General features: G+C 43.7%; 1 protein-coding gene across 1 annotated transcript; it reads right to left on the reverse strand.

Moving 5' to 3' along the window:
- Positions 1-1060: 1060 nt before the first annotated feature.
- On the reverse strand, positions 1061-21185 carry DHX57 (DExH-box helicase 57). Its single transcript, XM_064647733.1, has 24 exons — positions 21090-21185; positions 19619-19854; positions 18727-18879; positions 18283-18447; positions 16758-17566; positions 15171-15364; positions 14908-15029; positions 14459-14654; positions 13596-13720; positions 12361-12494; positions 11055-11109; positions 10096-10298; positions 8977-9093; positions 8519-8615; positions 7110-7283; positions 6343-6543; positions 5279-5555; positions 4625-4720; positions 4442-4525; positions 4171-4308; positions 3663-3737; positions 3117-3251; positions 2031-2231; positions 1061-1931 (listed from the first exon to the last, which is right to left on the reverse strand). The coding sequence occupies exons 2-24, from the start codon at positions 19843-19845 to the stop codon at positions 1788-1790; spliced, it is 4122 nt and encodes a 1373-aa protein (XP_064503803.1). The 5' UTR covers positions 19846-19854; positions 21090-21185; the 3' UTR covers positions 1061-1787.
- Between the last annotated feature and the right edge of the window lie 211 nt (positions 21186-21396).

Consider the following 21396-nt stretch of genomic DNA (forward strand, 5'->3'; position numbering starts at 1 on the left):
AGCCGGGGGACAGCATTTATTGGGGTCCCTGCCCTGCTGCAGTGTGCAGCATCAGTGATGAAATTGCCCCATGCAACGGTGCTTTAAAAGGAGGTAGTGGCTTTTTTTCTATTTTTCCTCTCTGGACTGTTGAGGCAAAGCTGACTCCACACCAAGCCTGTAGACTAAAACTCCTCTAATAATCCCCTCCTCTAAGGGGAGGGGACACAGCTGGGACAGCTGACCCCAACTGCCCAAGGGGATGTTCCAGACCATGTGGAATGTTCACCATATACATTTGGGGGAAGGAGATGGCCAGAGTGACAGTGCTTGTCTTCCCAAGTCACTGTTGGGCATGATCACACTGTGCTCCAGGAGCTGGTGGAACACCTGCCTGCCCATAGGAGGCAGTGAATGAGTTCCTTGTTTTGCTTGTGTGTGCAGCCTTTGCTTTACCTATTAAACTGTCTCTCAGCCCATGAATCTTCTCACATCACTCCCCTTTCCCACTGCCAGGTCATGGAGATGGGATGTAGAGGAGGGAGTGGCCCTCTGGTGCTTAGCTGGCTAAGGGCTAAACTGCAGTAGCAGTTCAGCTGCAGACGCCCTTCTGCTGCACAGGGATGTTGGTCTTGGCACTCCTGTCATCTTCCTCATGTGAGGGTGTGTTGGTGTGAAACTGCTTCTACAAACATTCAAGTCTGTTTTTTCAAAACATCCACCTATTCCCCAAGCAATGCGCCTCCCTCAGCTCATTCCTCAGCCTGAGGGTTACTGCTGGGTAGGGCTGGTGGTAGAGACTGCTCACTCTGGTTTTACCATTAGAGATGACAGCCAAGTCCTGGCACTTAAGGCACTTGCTATTATTTGCAGTTGCTGTACACTGAGCAGCTTGGCTGCAGCAATGCTAAGGGGAAGAAATAATAGTGCATTATTACTGCAGGATTTTGCCACACTAGTAGTCCATTCCCCAGAGTGTGACTTTGGATAAAAGTTTCCAAAAGTGGGACTTTTTTCCAGCTGTGTAGGGTGGCAGAAGGACCACCACATACGAGAGCAGGTTAAGAAATTAGCAGTGTCATCCATCCAAGAATTCATTTTTAATGCACTACAGCAGTCCCTTCTCAGCTGTTTTATTTCTTCCCAGTGCAGCAGGGGCTGGAACAGCCTTTCAGGGAAAATGTCCACACTCTCCTGCAGTTTTACTTTGTCACCAGAACAGCCTGCACTGATCCAACACTGCACTCCAACTGATCCACTGCAGTCTCTCATCAGAGGACACCGTCTGAACTTCAGAACCTCTTGACACGAATCAAAAGGTGCTCATTTGTATGATGGCTTTGGGTTGAACCATGAGCAAATGAACCCTGGTCAGCCCAAACTGACTGCCTCAGTAAAGTCATGGTCAAAATGTAGGAGTGAGTTTAAACCAATTTGGGAGTAGCTTATTGTGTCACACGCTGCCTCCAGACATTAAAAAAACCAGCTGGATAGCAGGTATTTTTGTGACCAGAAAACACTACTACCAGGGTATAGTCCCAGGAGAAAACATTTTCTTACTTGGAGGTTTCTACTCCTCCTGGGAGATCTGCTGTTTTCCCATTTCCCAGAGTGTACTGTAAGCCACCTTACTTCCAACAAGCGAGCAAACAAAGGGGAAAAAAAAAAGAACTGAAAGAACTGTCAACAGTACAGTTGCCATCCTGTTTTTCCAGAGACTAATGCCATGTTTTGGACCAATAAATATATCAAGACATGGATGTTACTTGGCCTATAACAGTCTTCAGAGAAAGCTGTTCTGATTGATGTCACTGTGTGGTCACAAGCTTTACAATCATCCCGATGATCCGAGATCCACGGGGGCACATGCACAAATCCATGCTGGGATTCTTGATTTTATCCTGCAGCAGCTGGTCTAGTTCACAGCGCAGCTCTTTCACCAGCTCAGCCACCTGATACAGTAAAACACAGAGGGAAGTGTAAGGCTCGGGACATTCCAAACACCAGCACAGCTCTGCAGCGCTCCCAGGATTATCCTTTCTTTTCCTTACCTGGTGAGAAGCAGCCACAAACCGTATCCACCCGTCATCGAGGGAAATGACAAACTCCCCCTTCTGCAGCTGCATGTGCACCTGCCCGCCCCCGAGCAGCACCAGCGGGTACACGGACACCATGCTGCAGTCCCGGATGAACACGCGGCTCGTCTTGATCTTCTCGTGGTACACCAGGTAGGGGCTCTCAAAGTGCCTGGTCTGGAACACACACACCACAGCCTCATTAAAGGGATGCATCTCTTCCTGCCTGCTCGGGTCCTGCCTCTCCTACGGCTGCAAAGAGCAACAAATGTGCCTAAAATGCACCTGCCTGACTAACAGACTCTCTCTGACCCATAAGAGCTGCCAATAACTTCACCAGTTACCCCATGCTCCTTGCAGCGAGCACATGAGAAATCAGCTAATTCACCAGTGTTGCCTCAAGGCCCCAAGTTCTCCCATGCTAAGGACATTCTCATGTGTGCATCTGTTAACGCTCTTTCACAGCAAAAGTGAAAAACAGTTCAAAGACTTTATAACCCAATAATGACTGAAAACTCACTTTTTTTAAGACAAGTAACTTATATTCTGGAAAAGCAATGAATCATCAAACATGGAGACGGACTTCATGAGACAAATATTACCACGTCACGGCAAAGAGAGAGAGCTTTTATCTAAGAATTAGCTATTAAGCTGGAAATTAAATTAACTTCAGAATTTGAGGACTCAGAAACCAGAGTATGTCCCTGAATTATTTAACAGTAGATAATCACTACTGAGGAGAAGCCAGGGCAGCATTGCAGCTGAAACTTTTTTGCATTCAGCTCTGCAGATGCACGTTTAGAAAAGCTGAACAGGGATCTGCTGCATCCCTAGTTCCACTCCAGAGGCTGGAGTTTAGTTGTGTGCCCAAGAAGACACTCTTAACTCAGGAACACACCATTATTTGCAATCCTAACACAGGACTGTTCAGTGATTAAGATCTTTTATTTTAAACATCAGTAGGGATCCTCACTGCAATCTTAAATACTCAAGCAAAGATGATTTCTTTTATTAAAGAAAAAGAGAAAAAGAGTATGCTTTGCAGAAAAAAAGAATCCTGACCTGATAATTCACAGATGAAGGATGAATGTGAACATAACCATCGTTTTTGGTAACAAACTTCAGCTCTTCTGCTTTTGGTTGCATTTTGACTGCTCCTGTACTGGTCTTCTGGTATTTACCCTCTGGCTTTTTCACCTGCATGGTAAGAAAAAAAGTTATAAAAATCTGCTGCACCAGAAAGCCTTTTAACCTTATGTTTTAAATTTTTCAAAACCAGAAATTCTGTAGTAGTAACATACCAAGTCACTATGCTCCAGGTGCTGTCTAACCCTGACGGTTTGTTTGTGACCTCAGCCTTCTAAAAAGCTGTAATTTAACATACCTTCTTAACATCTGCTGCTGGCTTCTGTGAGACACTACAGTCAGCCTGTAGGAACAGCAAGGTCTCAAACAATACAAACTGGGGCTCTGCTGCCTGTCTCTAACACTACAAGCAGCAAGCTTTGGCAACCTAAACCAGGCTCAAAACTACCACAATGAGTCTAGATTGAAAGCAGGTCATGTGGATATGAGAGCAGAAGGAAAAATGAAAAAGCATTCTCTTACCTGGACAACGTTGGGATACAGAGCAGCACACAACATAGCTGAGATCAGCTTGAAGTTCTCTGCATTTGAATTTGCCTGTGAAATCAATGCATGCATTAGGTATTCTACAGTTCAATGTATAAAGATAAAACCCTGCTCCAGGAATGACTGAATTCCTGAAACTGGTTGACTTTTACAGCTGCACTGCTGTGCTCTGTAGAGGAGGACAAGTCACTGCTCCTGAGGTCTCAGGCCAGAACTGGGCTGTGTTCCCCCCACTATCAATGGAGCAAACTGGCCACCACTAACCTGATGCAGTTAGTGCTGAACCGAACTGCTCTCTGGCTACAAAGCAGCTTGCAGTCAAGAGAAAGCAAACACAGGTTGTCCCAATGCACAGTGATATTCTACAGCTACCAAACCCATATTACCCTGATCATCATGTACCCTCAGGACATCTCTGGCACCAGAGGTAGCACTTTCTGAAGACTGTACACATGAAAAACTGCACTGAAATGCTGTGAATTACCTCTTCTCCTGTGGCATCCAACACACCATCGCCTCCTTGGGACCACTTCTTCTCAATGTCCCTGGCTCTTAATCCCTCCTTCACAAACCCAATGTCAGAAAGCAGCTCTGCAAACTGCCGCTTCAGACTGGCAATTTCCTACAAACAAAGAGCTGATATGCGGTGGCTGCCACACAGAGCAGGGAGAGTCTGCCCTATCACTTACTTCTGTCACTAGAACTCTGCCAGTGTCTCAGCCAGTCCCTGTGAAAGGCCACAAACAGTGCCTTACCTGAAGAACTCTTCCTGACAAAAAGTTCTCCCTGCAGTAGTTGTAGCTTGCTTGAGAGCCCTCTTTGATACTTAAACGCCATCCCTAATTGAGAGGATGAGAGGAAACCTTTAATAAAATATTTCTGCTTGAATTTCAAACATATCACAAACCCCCAAGAGAGGCTACAGAATTTTATCTCACCTTATAGGCCTGGAGAAGAGCCAGGTAGTCGCTGTTTCCTACTGCAAACTCCAACTTCTTTTTGTTTGCTTCTTCTCTTTTATCCCATGGTGACACCTAGACAGGCAGTAACAGATTGTATGTGTTCTTCCCCTCATCACTTAGACAAGCCACTCTAGACCTACATGGCACATTATCTCTGGTATTTTCACAGCAGCTCATGGGTCAGAATGCAAATTTTCTCCATGCAAAACAGGAAATATGAGGCATTCAAAAAGCCAAAGTGACAGTGAGCACACAAACTGAGATCCAAACTGCTCTGCATTCACAGCTCAGACATGTCAGCTCCATCCTTATCATCACTGTTTCCTAACTTATATTACCACTAATTTTCAATTTTTACACCAAATTTCGACAAAATGTCTGCACTTGTTAGTTAAAAAGGAAAACTAATATTCACTCTGTTTCTACTGTACACTTACAACATAAATACCATTCTTGTTGCTGCTGCATGGTTTTGAACTTCTGCTGGACCATTTTAACAAGCACTGTATTAACACAAAGACAATACAGGCTAAAAAGAACTAAAATACTCACTGCAGTGTAGTATGCTGCAAGTTACAACAGCATTTTGCTGCTGCACAAAACCACAGCACTTTGGTTAAGAATACTTACAAAAGGGGACTTAAAGGCCAGGCTGGCAGCGATCGTTAGTGCGGGATCCAGGCAGCGGAAGATGGTGCCAAACAGCATCAGCTTCCCAATCCTGACATCAACAGGCAGCGAAGCTAAGTGATATCCCAGAGGGGTGAGCTTTTCATCTGGAGTTAACGCTCCTAAGTCTTGTAGTCGCACCTTTGATGCTTGCAGAGACTCGGTTCTAGGGGGCTCGATTAGTCGTGATAGGACAGAGTGAAGACTCTGTGCAGAAAACATCTCCAGGATCTTAATTCTTAAGGAGGGGGGGAAATTGAAAAGAAAAAACAAGGAAAGAAAAAAAGCAGCTTAGTTCCATATACAGGATAAAACCCCAAGCTTTTGTAAAAACAAAACAAACCAAACCAAAAGAAAACATGCTTTGAAGCACATGCTCCCTAGAAAAGGGCCTGTAAGACATATTTAAAGTCAGGAAGCAATGTGGAATATGAGTCTGTAAGAACAGATTTCTATGTAGCATACTAAGGTTTAAAATAAAGTTTTTACTGTTAAAATATAATTTGTGCTGTTTTGTTTCGTTTTAGTACTAAGGGGCGCACAGTGTGAGCGGGGATAGGGAGGCCTCTTCATTTAACATCTGCATGATGGTGGTGCTTGATGCAGGTTGTAGCTTTACTGGACTGTGCTGCACAGAAACACTGCAAGAGTTCACAGCAGAAAGGCACAAACATCTGTGGTAGGTCTAGGTTACAGGAATGCAACTGTCTTCTCTGTGATGAGAGATCTAAGAGACATTATTTTTTCCTAGGATGAGGTGAGAGATAGGGAACTTGGAGAACGGGGAGAATTGGTGGAGGGTGCAATTAGAGTGGGGCTCTGGATGCAGAGGCAGTGTGACAGTAGGATCAAAGCAACCACTCAACAGAGACTCAGATCTACAGAGCATGTTTCTGGGTTTTGTGATGTGAGAAAACACTGAGGAGTCAAAACACCTCGATAATGTCATTCCAAGTGCTCCCTGCAGTAAAGTAAGGACATTTTTCACACTGGCTTTTTCAAGAAATACAGGGACAACAGCTCACCTTAGACAGAGCTGCTCCAAAGGCACTCTCTGTATTTCTGGTAACTGCTGTTTTACAAGTTGATGGTTGTAGTGGTGGCTACTGAAAAGATGAAAGCAGACGCCTGAGGCTACACGGCCTGCTCGCCCTTTCCTCTGCAGGGCATTGGCCTTGGACACAAATGTATCTTCCAGACTTTCCATTCCTTTGCCTGGGTCATATCTACAGGAGAGCAAGAAACAGACTTATATTCATAGAATCATAGAATGGTTTGGGTTGGAAGGGACCTTAAAGATTATCCAATTCCAATCCCACCTGCCCTGTGCAGGGACACTTTCTACTAGATCAGGTTGCTCAGAGCCCTGTCCAACCTGGCCTTGAACACTTCCAGAAATGGGGCAGCCACAACTTCTTTGGGAAACTTGTTCTTGTGCCTCACTACAGTAAAGAATTTCTTCCTAATATGCAATCTAAACCTGCCCTCTTTCAATTTGAAGTCATTACCCCTTGTCCTATCACAACCTGCCCTTGTAAAAAGTGAGTATTCATGAATGCAGAGTGAACAGGCTGGAGGTTAAGCAGGCAGATGCTGCCAACTTCTCTATGGATACAATTCCCACCCCTGCACTTGGATCTGAGTTTAGACTGGCTTTCTCCACTTTGTAGCAGCTTTCTGCAGACCAAGTTTCCTTCAAGTTTTTCCCAGCTCTTTGGAAAACTAAAGTATACAGCTCAAGGCATATAACAGTTTCCCAGCTCACAAAACACTGAGGAATGGATTCCAGTACCTTTTCTCTTTCATTTTTCCAGAATCAATCACATAGACCACATCATCAATGGTGACAGATGTTTCTGCAATGTTTGTAGAGATGATGATTTTGGTAACCCCTGCAGGAGGCCTGAGGAACACAGATTGCTGTTCTTCACTAGACAGTGAGGAGTGAAGCGGATAAACAACACACCTAGAAGGACAATATGACAACATGGTCAGTGCCTTTGTCTCTAGCCTTTTCCCTCTTGGGAACAATTTGCCTGCACACACTATTACCTCACTAGACACTGCCCACAGCCATTCAAAGCAATATAAAACCACAAACCTCTCTGCCATAGCACCTTTAAGACACAGAATCATAGAATCAGTGAGGTTGGAAAAGACTCTTAAAATTATCCAATCAGTAACGCTACACTGCCAAGTCCACCACTAAACCATGTCCCTCAGTGCCACATCTACATAGCTTTTAAATATATCTAGGGATGGTGAATCCCTGGGCTGTTTGTTCCAAGGCCTGACCACCCTTTCCATGAACAAATGCTCCAATCTAAACCTTTCCCAGCACAACTTAAAGCCATTTCCTCTGGTCCTGTCACTTGTTACCTGAGAGAAGAGGCCAACCCCCACCTGGCTACAACCTCCTTTCAGGTAGTTGTAGAGAATGATTAAGGTCTCCCCTGAGTCTCCCTTTCTCCAGGCTAAACACCCCGTCAGCTGCTCCTCATCAGAGTTATGCTCCAAACCCTTCACCAGTTCTGTTGCTGTTCTCTGGACATGCTCCAGGACCTCAATGTCTTTCTTGTAGTGAGGGGCCCAAAACTGAAGCCAGGATTTGAGGTGAGGCCTCACTAGTCCTGATCACTGCCCTGGTCCTGCTGGCCACACTATTGGTGACACGTTTTCTAAGGGAATGTGGAGTTTATTCTGAGACCTGTCACTTCTGTAGAGTTGAGCAAATATTCTGTCTCTTTTGAAGAGTCTAAAATCTGCCATTTTTAATGCCAGACTGGAAGAAGTCAGTCCAGCTAACCTGGCCACGGACATCTGTGTAGAAATTGTTTAGTCAAGGATATATAATTACTTCTCCATGTAACAATCTGAGGCCAAATAAAAACAAAACTGAATGTATCCCAGTAAACATTCTGAAACAGAACAAGGGCTGAGATGAAGTTTCAACAGCCCGCTGGATGGAAAACACTCATCACTAGGGTCTCCAAGTACTTCAACAACTAACCTTCCTGAGCTGAGGATGAAAAACAAAAGAAGCAAGCCAATAAGATAGTAGAAAAGGAATTACCCTGATTGGACTCAACTCACACACATTTAATAACCTTTATTTATCCCTGGATAAAGGCAGGCTTTGTGCAGGAAACGACTCTTTATTTATGGGTAAAAACTGATAGTTTTGGAGCTTTTCTGCCTTACCTCTTGCTGTGCCTGTTATTAAAAAGAGCATTAGTCTGAAGCTGCTCATAAAGAATCTTGATTTCTGCCAGACCAGGCAAAAATATCAAAACAGCACCTAGATATGTAGATTAAAAAAAAAATAAATAAATCACTAAACAGAAAGGACAGCATGATATTTTATTAATGTGCAGAAAGCCCAAGTCAAAACTCCAGCTCTCTTTTGCAACTATTGTACCAAAAAAGTACACAGGCCATAACAGTCCCTCACAAAAGACTTTCCAAAGTAGACAATTCTCTCACTTTCCCCATCCCATGTATAGCAGGACCTTTGTTACTCAACTAGAAATTTATTTTTTTTTCCAAAATAATCAGTAGCTACAGAAACCCTGCGCGCAAATCATTAGCTTTGGGCTGTCTGTAAGTGCACAGCTTCCAAGAATCTCCTTTTGTTTGTCTCCTAGGGACAATGAAATTACCTGGTGGGTATGAATGTCTGCCGGCAACTATCCATTCCAGTAAGGCTTCAATTAACTCCAGATTAACTTTGTCCAAGTCCATGAGAGACATTGTTTTCAACACTGCCTTGTTAACCCCTGGGGAAAAAGAAATAAAACACCCAGTAAATCTATCTCTTGTAAAAAACAAGATGCACTGAACCAGTGTGGCTGCACAACCGGGCACAGCTCAGTTTAAACAGCACCTGGCTTAGACCAGACAGAGGTAGCTCCACAATGACTCAATGTGTCACGTTTTCCTTTCCATGCTTTCCTCTGTTTCAGCCCTTCATTTCTTTCCTCATGCTTACTGGGGCTCAGACCTGTCCTGGGCACAGCCTAGACCAGGACTCATCTACCACCAGAATGGCATACACACATACCAGGAGTAAGAGAAGCCAAAGCACTTCTTATGTCTGCTTACAGATAAGATACCCCAGGACTACCTTCTCCAGCTCTCTCTTCTCCCTTCCAACGTTTCTTACACCAACTCACAACGACACCCAAATTCCCTTACTCTTCTGAGATGTAACTGTCTAGCAGGAATCTGAAGCTTTTAAGTAATGGCTCTCCCTCAGTACCACTGTGGAGCTCACCATAAGGGTGTGCAGGGATGAACTCTTCAGGACTAAGCATGAGGAGGATTTTGATGATGGCAGAGTACACAGTTCATGGAAATATCTGCCTCTCTGATTAAGTCATTCACAGGGTGACTGAATTTCTCAAAGAAGGCTTGCCATGATGAAGTGACCTCTTTGAAGTAGGCAGATACATGCTGTGCTCTAAGTAAAACTGCATCAGCAAGAACAGATACAGAGGAGAAAGTGGAATTAACAAGGCATCTGAAAAGGGATGGAAAGAGACAGCATCTGAAAATTGTCCATTTTCAGATGCTAAGAACTGGTTTCAGCCAAGATGCTTGCTCCAGTTTAAGAGAACAAAGAGTTCTCTTTTATTTTTTTAAAATGGCAGGAAATTTCTCATCTAGTACAAAACTCTGAATTATATATAAGCATTCAACTTATAGTATTATATGCTAACATACCATGTTGTCTAGCAGATGTTATTGTGCCAATTCATTAAATATAAGAAGGAGCTCACCTTTATATCGTGTAACGAGTTGCTTCAGAGTTAATTTTTGGTCTGGATCTGAATCTCTGACAACGGTGTCTGTGCCTTCCAGAAGGCCAGCACGTCTCAGGTCCTCCTCTACTTCTTCAAATGCCGTCCTTTTGTGTCTCCCATTCTGTTTGCTTTCTTGCTTTGCCTTCCGCCTGTAGGGACTACAGTCCTCTAAAACATACCTGCACAGCAAGAGAACATTTGGTGGTGTGGAAAGAAGCCTAACAGTCTCCTTCTAATAATTAACTACAGAGATAGGGTATCAAAAATATTTATTTATAAGTCTGAAAGGAACTTTGTATAAGCAGGTTGCAAAACCATAGATAATATGAAGGTCAAGGTGTCCTTTTATATGGGGATGTTAGTCTATTAAAAGCTGTGATGTGAAAGACTAGGACTGCAAACTTGATTGTGACAGCTAGGTGGGCTTAGTGTTGCTCAGAGCAACAGAACAGCTGATCAATTTATCTGGAATATCTGAACTGCTGTGACCCTCCAGCAACTATAAATGGTAAAAGGCATCTGCAACCTGAGTTGCAAGGTAGGGCTTACAAAAGGTAATTGTTTGGTATCCTACATTTTTCACCTTCAGTGCTTAAATCTACATTAAAATTTCTTTTGCTTGTCAATATCTAATCACCACTGAAACAAGTAGAGCACAAGCACCAACAAAGTATTCTTAGCAAAGCTCACCTTTTCTTGAGTACTAATGCGGTATCTAATGCAGAAAGGCTTGTTTTTGCATGAGATCCTAGACCCCACTGCAGTACAAAAGGTATGGCTTAAAGTCAGTGCTTTAGTAGAACTCTAAGACTGCAGCTGATGGGCAAGATTTGAGAGGATTTGCTTTTTAAATATATGCACAGAACTACTCAGTCTCAAGGTCAATAGTGCAACCTCAAAGGCCAAATACATTCGAGAATGTACGAATTTCATACCTTGTCATTGCAAGCACATCTTCCAGAAAAAACTGATCCACAGGAAATGTTCTACCTGAAAGGAAACATGAGAATAAATCTATCTACATGCCACACAATATAAAGAAAAGAGGAAAAAGACCAAAGATTATTATATCATTTTATACAGGTTATTATGACATACACTGGCTTCACAGCTCTCACCTACACTGCACCCTTCAACACAATTTCTGATCAGGACAAACAGTGGGTGTCCTCCAAGCATGGTCCAGAGTTCTTATGGACATCAAAAGCAGCGTGGCCAGCAGGACGAGGGAGGTGACTCTGTCCCTCTGCTCTGCCCTTGTGACACCCCACCTGGAGTGCTGCACTCAGCTCTGGGGTTCCCATCACAGGAACAACATTGACCTGTTGGAATGGGTCCAGAGGAGGCCATGAAGGGGACTAGGGGGATGCAACACCTCTTCTGTGAGCAAAGGCTGAGAGAATAGGGATTGTTCACCCTGAAAAAAGAAGTCTCCAGGGTGGCCTTTCAGTACCTAAAGGGAGCCCACAAGAGAGCTGGAGAGGGACTTTTGACAAGGGCATGTAGTGATAGAACAAGATATAATGGCTTTAAACTGTAAGAAAGTAGCTTTAGATTGGATATTAGGATGAAACTCTTTCTTGTGAGGTTGGTGAGACACAAGAGTTTGCCCAGAGTAGCCCTGAGTGTCCCATCCCTGGAATTGTTCAAGGCCAGGTTGGATGGGGCTTGAAGCAACCTGGTCTAGTGAACCTAGACCCATGGCAGGAGGGTGAGACCTTCCAAGTTCCTTCCATCCCAAACCACTCAAGGTTTCTGTGGTAACACGCACAATGCACTTACACAGACAGAAGGGCAGATACACTTATGGGGATACATCCATGAGGCTACAGGTTCCTGTCTTGGTCCATGTAATAACTTAGCAATTTAAAAGGCACATTTGGCTAAATGTGTACACATCCAGCTGGATCCTCTCACTGATCCTATTTTCACAAGGATACAGAAGAGTCTTCAGCTGTGGTGAAACTAGCCCAGGGAACCATGGTTCTTGTCTTTTGGGGAGGGAAATTCCTCTGGTATACAGACAACACAAAAATATCTCCATTTCCAAGTCCTTTCTCTCCTAAATATCATCAGTCTTTCCTCTTAAGCCTTTGGAATCATATTTCTTGTGTACATCCTCACCTTGCTACTTTGCGAACTAGCCCCTTGCACTTGAGCTGAGAAACACTTTGCAAGAAGAAATACTGAAAACAAATTTCTAAAACAATGAATGTGATAATAAAAATGAATGGTTTTCACCTGGTATGTTAATAATTGGACAGGAGTGAAAGTATTGAGAAAAAAGCTCTGCATTCAGGGTGGCACTCATGAGTATAATGCGCAGGTCTGGCCTCTGAACCATTATATCCTTCAAAACCAGCAGCAAGAAGTCACTGCAGAAAACAAACAAAAATATATATAAATTTCTTCAGTGTTAACTTTCAGAGTCTCTATTTTTCTCCCCATTCTGTCCTCCTTCCTAGTGTTTTCAACAGCACAGCAATACCATCACAGAAGCATGAGCTTCTCAGAAGGGAAGGCAATCTCGATCTGACTCTTTTTGGTTGTCCCTTACTAGAGTGTCAGGATTACTTAGCAAATTCATTTAAGCAACAAAAAGCCTTATAAATTTCTTACATTAATGACAGTGCAAGAAGATTAGATAAGAACAGATGAGTCCTTTTTGCTCCTCTTCTTCACTGGAAGAGTTATTCAAACTTACCCACTCTTCCCTACTCACTGTATTCTTCCCTATATATTTATAGCTTTTGTGGCATTCCTGGAAGACTGGCTTATAGTGATTTTAGATGACAAGGAAAGAATTCTTGAGAGACACAAGCTTTTTTATGAGGCTACAATATCATCTGAGCTGTAGAGTAACGAGTCACAGACAAAGCCTTCTGGAAACCCACTGCACTGCAATGTTTCTCAAGGAAAATGCCAAAGAAAAGGATCCTTGCCACTTAATTTACAGAGATACTGACAGACGTTATCTTTTGCCTGTCACCAGCAGGTAAGCAGGGTAAAACTGCAGGAGCCTAGAGCAGGATAGGATGAGACTATGTAGAACCAGTAAAATCCATAGACTGGAAGAAAACACGAGCACTTGTTGCTTGCAGGTGCTCTGCTGAAGCCTACATCAGGAGAAAAAATTCCCCAAAGGGCATGTGAAGAATTATGGTATTTGATAAAAGCTGAAACAAGGGAAGTATAAGAAACAGACAGCTCTGGTTAAAAAGTCACTTAACCCTTCAGGCCCATCCAAAATGTCTTTTCAACACCACTGCAATGTAACAGCACATTGAAGGCATAGCAATTTGAGAGATATGCTTTCTTGCAAGCTGTGCAACATAATTTCCTACTGCCCAAGCACAGGAACCTAAAACCAGACCCTTCCACCATCCCACATTACTGCCACAGGATCAGTTACTTGCACCTCAGTCACCTTTATCCTTCCTTTCTTTGTTTTGCTTACAGGATAAGAGATTATTTACCTTTCTTCTGTTCTTTCGTGAACTTCATCAACAATAACATGTGTGACTCCCTGCAAAGTCAGATCTCCTTCCAGCCTTCTCAACAGCACACCAGTAGTGCAGTACAAGAGTCTGGTAGCTGAGGACTTGAAGGGTAAGACAAAGCATTCAGTTGACTCTGGGCAAATCAACACAGTGCAAAAAGAATGTATGCTGCTGTAAAGCATTTGGTTTCAGCTGAGCACCAGGTTTGACAGAAAGGGAGCAAGCAATCCCTGCTGGAGATGGGCTGATGGATTTTAAGTTGACTGAAACTGAGAACACCTGCTTCTTACCAAGGGGCATTGCTAACTATCAAAAAATCCGAACCGTTTTTCCTGTGGATATTGTTTTCTGATAAACAATCAGATCTCTGGTCCTAGAAAGATCCAGTGAATCTCTTTTTTAGCATACTTCTTGGAAAAAGAATCAGCTGCAATGCAGCCAAAACTTCTTCCAAGACAAAAGTTTGAATTCAACCACCCCTTCTGGCTGACTGTAGCTGTACCCTTGGGAGACAAATGGAAATGACAACAGGCAGAAAAGAAGCCAGTAGCCTTCCTAAGGACAGCAGTATTACTCACAGTCTCAAAATCCATCACCTCTCTCAACAGAAAGCAAAACCACAAGACATAGGGCTGCACTCTCATTCTGCAAAGTGAACTGTGCAACTTGAGATGAAATAAAATATAGAATATGGTTCATAATATAGTGCAAAATATAGATGATACAAACTTGCTTATCTCAGTACATGGCAGGTATAGGGCAGAGATTCTGGATACTAGAGAAGCACTAACCACATTTTAATAGAACTAAATGAAAACCAACAAGCAAAGCATACATACCTTTACACTTTCTAGACGGATCTGATATCCAACAGTGAGTCCAATCCTTTCTGTTCTTTCTTTGGCTACACGTTCAGCCACAGAAATGGCAGAGATCCTGCGAGGCTGAGTGCAGATGATGTTTGCAACTCTGCTTGGAGATCCTTGCAACGAAGCATCCAAAATAAACTGAGGAATCTGAGTGGTTTTGCCACATCTGCACAACAAAATCAGGGATTAAAAACCTCACAAATCCAGCACCTTTATCCATGTAAATTAAGGTGACTGCATTCCACTTGATATTTGCTTTGCTTTACTCGTGTGATCCGTCACATGAAGTCCACTTAGGACTGCTGTCACTGGTCACAGATGGACCACCACCCTAACTTTTCCAGGACATGGATATGTATTTCACATTCTTCTGTCTGTGTTTTGATACATAAAGTCTGTATGTGCAATCACACTCTTACCCTGTCATGCCACTCACAACAAGAACTTGGTGGCTCTTCAGCAAATCCAGAATGTTTTCTCTCTCTTGCCATGCAGGGAGCTTCTGTCTTTCATACAGCATGGACTGGAAGTGCCTAGAAGACTGATGCACAAAAACAGACAGCACAGCAGTAAGAACACCACTGGAGCGGAACAGAACCATTTGAAACAGCAGCTTACGCCTTAAATATTCATTTTTCTAAAGTAAGCAAGAAAAAAAGACATTATGTTCTGCACATTATACCTTTCTCTGCCGAAACTGTGCACAGAGTTTAACATTTTCGTTATACAGAGACTTCGCCTGCACATCGTACTTTTTGGAAAGCTTTTTCTTGAGGTTCACGTAACTCTCATTCTCCACAACAACTTGTTCAGGCTCTTCTTCCTCCTCCTCCTCCTCCGCCACTGACTCTTCTTGAGGCTCTGACACTGTTGAGGCTTGAGACAGAGAGTGTACAGTTAAGTATTCTTATTACTAAGGAACAGGACCTCATCAGCAAGGCAGAGAAGATGTTCCATCAGCATTCTCAACAAAGAACTTTGGTAGACTGGACCTGAGGGCCTGCAGGACTGTTTTTGACAAGCATTTAGTTCAACACTACCAGCAAACCTCCCCTCACCTCATCAAACCACAACTTCTCCAGCCCCATCCCACTTGTCACTACCTCTGCATCAGCTGTGCTGTCAACACCATGGTCTGGATGGCCACACAGTGAACCAGAATGGGAACTTGGTTTGCCTTCCTGAATGTTTTTCATGTGTCACAGCTCACCTCTTCAATCCAACCCACAACCACTTCTATGGAGCACAAGACTTTGATGGCAGCACCAGCGTAAAAGTTACTGCCAAGTACATCTAAACCAAAGCTGAAACTGAACTAGGCACTTTGGTGCCCAGTGCCTATGAACCGAAGTGGGATTTGCTCAGACTATCAGCCAGCCCTTAAAATTTTAAGGCTACATTTATCTCTGCATTTTATAGCATAACAAAGATTTTATAACTAACAAAATTATTTGGAATCTCCGATTTCAATTTCTGGAACATAGCTGTCATTCTGCAGAGCTGTTAAAGAAATGGAATAATTTGTTTACTGTAACAAAAACATAAGGTTTAACTACTTAAGTGCTCTAAAATGTGATGCAGTTGTTCTAGAAAACTCTGTTAAAGATAGCTTGGCTTAGATAAAAGTTTTGGAATTGAGAGCTAGAAAGTCACCTATGCCACAGAGTTGCTGTCACCCTACAAGTGACAGCCTCAGCTCTCCTCCTGTGAAATCAACATAGTTGCTCTTGCATACATAAAAAGGGTCGATGCCTCGTGCGACATTCTAGAACCACTTTTAACATTCACTTAGCCTTAAATCCACCTTTATAAAGTTAATTTTGAGGAGGCAATTTTAAGTAATTTAAAAAAAAAAAGTTTCTGAATTGATGAGTAGCAGATGCACCACAGTTTTGCAAACAACCTTTCCCCTTTCAAGTCTCTGGCCCATTTTGGTGAGCTCACACCATATCTCTCCATGCCATTTCATGGATTGTGTGGGAATGGGCATCATGCACTCTGCCAAACCAAACTCATTAGCTCTGTGCTCCTTTAACTCAGTTCTGGCCAGCACAAAACCCCTTTGCTGCAGCTTGATTATGGAAGGGACTTCCTGAGGCACAGACAGATCATGGATCTGGCTCACCACATGACATTAATCTCCAGAAATAGATTTGGAACAGATGGATGAATTGGGGGCTCTGCCCTGTCTCTCTCTGGTTTTTTTTTTTCCTTTTAAATCTTTCTGACTGTTCTTAGCCCAGAAACCACAGAAGGAGATTTGGTGTACCTTCAGACGGTTGATGTGAACCAGGTGTACTCTCTGTTTGTAGCTTTACAGGAGGTGTTGCCAGCAGGGACACAAGAGGAACACTGTACTTGTGCTGAGTATTGCCAAGTAACTCACTTATTTCATGTTCATCTTCTAAGCAAGTCACTAAGGTATATACCACTGGTTCATGAGACTCTGCAGCTACCAAGGCCTTTCCAAAGAGGAATTCAGCAATGTGTAAACGACAAGCAAGAGGCAGATTCTCATCAGTGGAATAAAATGCCACAAGAGGTGCTTGAAGTGGATATTTGTTTTCTTCAGGAAATCTTACTTCAAGTTCATATATGGGACCATCACTATGTCTGAGATGAGCATCATCTACAGAGTTCTTGGATGGTTTTAGTGGATGGTTTGGAGGGAATTCATGTGCAAATCTGCATTTTGAACCAAACCTGCAGCCTCCTTGGAGATAAAATTTACATATTTCCTTTGGAGTCGGTTTTGCTGTGTCTGTACTACAACCACTCTTCTGTTTAGATTTGCTGAGTCTGTTTGCCAGGTACTCCAATTCCAAACTAAAAGTCCAAACGTGATTTTTAATTCTTTCTACAAATTTTTCTCCACAGATTGACCGGAGGGCAAAAGCTTCTTCTTGTCTCTGTTCTAAACATTCTTCTTGACTGGCTTCAGCAGCTGCTGCAGAAACCTGCATCTTCTCTCCATATCTTTCGGTAAAGCACTGCAATAGCAAATACTCCAACGATGCCCCAATATTACCATTGCAGGATCTCAGCACTGTCCTACAACGCTCACAGTCAAAACCATACCTGCACCAAAACAGAGACAACATGGCAACGAGTGAGAAACTCTCTTGAAGCAAAATAACTACACATCTGCTTGATCAGGCTGAAAGTGAGGAAGCATGTATGGCATGAGATACTACCACTACCATTAGGGGAAAAAACACACCAAAATATTTATGCTCTTTTAAATGACAGTGGCAGGCAGCAATTTGGTGTCTGTAAATGCCAGTCTGTGGTTTGTAAGATGACAAATTAGTTTATGTGGCAACTATCTCACACCTCAGAATGTAGCACATAATAGTCACAGGATTAGGTTTTCCCATTGAACTATATAAATTAAACCCTTCAGAAAAAGCTGCCACACACAAAATACTCTCAAACAAAGCAAAAATAAATAGTTATGTCTGAGCAAAATGGATGAAGAACACTTACAAGGTTTCCCCCTACCTGGGAGAAACATACATATAAAAGCAATGCTCCCTGAGCTTTCCTAATGTCTGTTCCATTGCCTTGGAGAAAGAATTTAAAACATCACTGAAAAAGGCTGGAATGATTATTTTCATAAAATCATTATGTTAAATTCACCTAGCTGAGGATTAGATTCTCAGGAGATACAAACTCACCAGTTCTGCACACAGACCTCCCCAGTGTCAAGAGAAAGCCCAAGACCCGAGGGTTTACAGTATTAAGATTAGTGATTTAACTCTTTGGGATACAAATTACTCACTAAAAAGCATCACCTGGAGAGTTTGTGCACAGCAAATGAAGACACTTCGTTTTCTACAACTCTGTGCTCAGCTGGCTCAGCAGACAACCTTGGTATTACTTCAGAAAGTTCCTGTTCTGTTGACCAGCACTGTTCATCATCGAGGTAATCAGATTCATCATCATCTTCACCAGCTACACTGATAAAAAGAGTTATCAAATTAAAATAAAACAAAATTATACTGTTGAGTATACACAAAACTCTGCCTCTGCAGTTTTAAATTCTTCATTTAAATGGAAGATTTGGCTACCCCTTTCCCAGAGTTAATATTGTAGAAAAACAAAGCAGACTCAAAACTGTAGGATTTGAGATAAAATTAAAAGTTAAGGTTAAAAATACTCTTTTCATTTCTAACAGTATGCCTGCTAAAGCATGTTCATCTACAAGAGCTGGAAATAGTGCTTCCATTTAAACTAACTCTGATTCAGGAGCCAGCTCCTGCCCTTGAAGCTCTTGAAGAAGTTCTTTCACTCTTCTCTGATTCTCTGATGTCATGTGTATGGTCTGCAGAGGCATTCTTGCTTCAGGTCTCTGTTTCATTTGCCCTCCTCTTCTGGCAGGGGCATTTGATCTAAAAATTAAAATAGGACACAACCATGAGTTATTTGCCTGGCTCAAATGATTCTGACTGAATTGGGATGTGTTAGGGCCCAACCCTGTAATTCAAAACAAGAAAACCAAAATAAGACAAGTCCATCACCTAAGGATTATTCAGCCAGGTTGAATCACCTCTTACATGACCAGGATTTGTGTGTCTGTATCTGCACACACACACACCCCTACTGTAACCTATGTCAAATTCAAAGTGATTTACTAAATACTTTGCTAGGTAAAGCTGTTCTCAGACTACAATACAACATATTTCTGACATGTTTCTAAGACAGATTGGTCAGAACACATACAGGATACTAAACTAATTCCAAACTGCTTATTTTCTATGGCCCAGCTTCTGCTCTGTATACACAACAATGAATATCCTGTGTTTATTAGTGTTTTCTGACCAAAAGTGTTCTGAAATTACGACCCAAGAAGAAAATCAGAGGTTCTAATCTTTAAAAAGTAAAACAGTTTCCTAGCTATAAAATTTATAAGGTGTTAATCAAAAAAAGACATGTAAAAAGTGCTTCATACTGAAACAACTTCATCACACTTTCACTCTTCTCTATATTCAAGGATGTCCGAAAACCACCCCCAAATGTCTATGTATCCCACCATCCAAAAAAGTATCCCAAATGTCCCAAAGTATCCCAAACAATCCTGAAGTATCCCAGACGTCTCTATGGCAATCCCCCCCAAATTAAAAGAAATACCTGGATTCCAGCCTTGGTTCCTCGAAGAGACAAAAATCATCTCCATCATCCCAAATTTTGGCTGAACATTTCCTGTTTCCACCAAGCTGAGGCTTGTTTGAACGGCCACTGCTGCCTCCTCCTCTTCCACTGCCTCCTCTTCCACTGCCTCCTCTCCCTCCTCCTCCTCCTCTCCCCCTTCCTCCTCCTCTGTTGGGCTTTCCTCTTTTCCTCACTGCTGAACTCATGTTCTCTTGCTGAAGAAGGGGAAAAAATAGCTCTTAGTTATGAGGATGATTTAGCACATTGCATATGTCCAAGCACATATTATTTGTTTGTCTATGCGACAAGAGAAGACACCCTCTCATTAACCCACAGTTAATGATCCGTATGTGGGTGTGTCTGTATGCACCTGGAGCAAGGAACACTATTCTAGAACATTGTTCAGTAAGTTCTGTGGCTTTAGAAAACAAAAGTAATATTCCTTACAGCTATTCAGCCAAAGCCTGCAGGTTTGACAAAACTGTCTGGCCTCAGACCCTCTGGATTAGCCTACCAGCAGTGTTGCCTAGCCTGGGGGCTCCAGTTCTGCCACTCTGATGGAGTTTTCATGGACACTGAAGCCCACAGGAAAAACTTTAAGGGGAATTTTCGGGGAAGAAAGCAGCCTCTGAGCTGTCAGTTTTCAACTCAGGAGTTTGCAGGGTTGAGAGTAAAAGGGGGAAGGGGAGCATTAGCTGAAATATGAAATACAATGTTTCTTTCCTGTTAACTCATATCAAACTCCTGACCCATCTCCTCCTGCAGAGAGCTGCTCAGACTGCTGAGCGCTTTGTGAAGCCTGGTCAGGGAGTGATCAGGGACTTGTCTCGGAAAACAGAACCCCTCCTCTTCTCAAAGCAGCATCTTCCCAGCGCTCCAGAAGCCCATTAGCACTGAGCAGCTGTCAGGGACAGAATGGTCCAACATTATGCTCCAACTGCACATTCCTGCTAATGGAAAGCTATTGCAGGGCAGGTGAGAAGCCGCGGGCAGCCTGTCAGGAGCTTATCACCTGGATCTTTGCACTGGCACCTCCAGAGTCAGGACAAGAACGGCCGCGCACAGGTAACAGCCCAAACGAGGGCTTGGAGCAGCGGCAGCGGTTTGGGCTTAGAAAGCAGCAAACTCCCTTTTTGTGGCCGCTCTCCTCCCTGGAGCTCCGCCGGGGCCGGACAGGAGCTCACAGACAAGCCGACCCCGCTGGGAGCAGCCCGCAGTCAGTGAGGGAGGCGAAGAGGGCGAGCAGGGCAGGCGCCCCCGGGGCCGCCGTCACACGGGGTCTGTCTCCCTCTCCCCAAGACCCATCCCCTGCCCACTCACCCACGCACCCGCCTCCCCTCAGCCTCTCTCGCAGACCCGCCGCGCACCCCCTTCCTCTCCACCCCCGCTCCCCGCGGAGCCGCGACTCCCTCCGGGGGCTCCACCGCCCCCTTCCCCGCTCCGTTCTCACCTCCCCGCCCGGCACCGGCACCCGCAGGGATCCCTGACCCGGATCCGCCGCGTTTCCCTTCCGGGCCGCGGCCGCGCCCGCCCCGCTCCTCCCCGTGGGCAGGGCCGAGGGCTCCCTGGAAAGAACGAGCACTCAAGCGCGGCGCTGAGAGTTATGTGCGACTTTAGGCTCCTGAGCGTTTTGTTGCCTTAAGAGAGCGCGGAGAAAAAAAACTCCAGGCCAATTTAGTGTATAAGATAAAATAAAGAGAGTAGGTCCTTTAATCTCAGGCCTGAGGCCCAGGGAATACACATGACGCGCACCCGCC

This window comes from Pseudopipra pipra, chromosome 3, assembly GCF_036250125.1.
Source record: "Pseudopipra pipra isolate bDixPip1 chromosome 3, bDixPip1.hap1, whole genome shotgun sequence".
NCBI lineage: Eukaryota > Metazoa > Chordata > Aves > Passeriformes > Pipridae > Pseudopipra > Pseudopipra pipra.

Coding starts and splice junctions, on each gene's coding strand:
- DHX57 (XM_064647733.1), bottom strand. CDS start 19,845: ATGAGTTCAGCAGTGAGGAAAAGAGGAAAGCCCAACAGAGGAGGAGGA. Junction 18,880..19,618: donor GAACCAAGGCTGGAATCCAG/GTATTTCTTTTA, acceptor TTTAATTTTTAG/ATCAAATGCCCCTGCCAGAA. Junction 10,299..11,054: donor GATGTGCTTGCAATGACAAG/GTATGAAATTCG, acceptor CTTGCTGTGCAG/GTATGTTTTAGAGGACTGTA.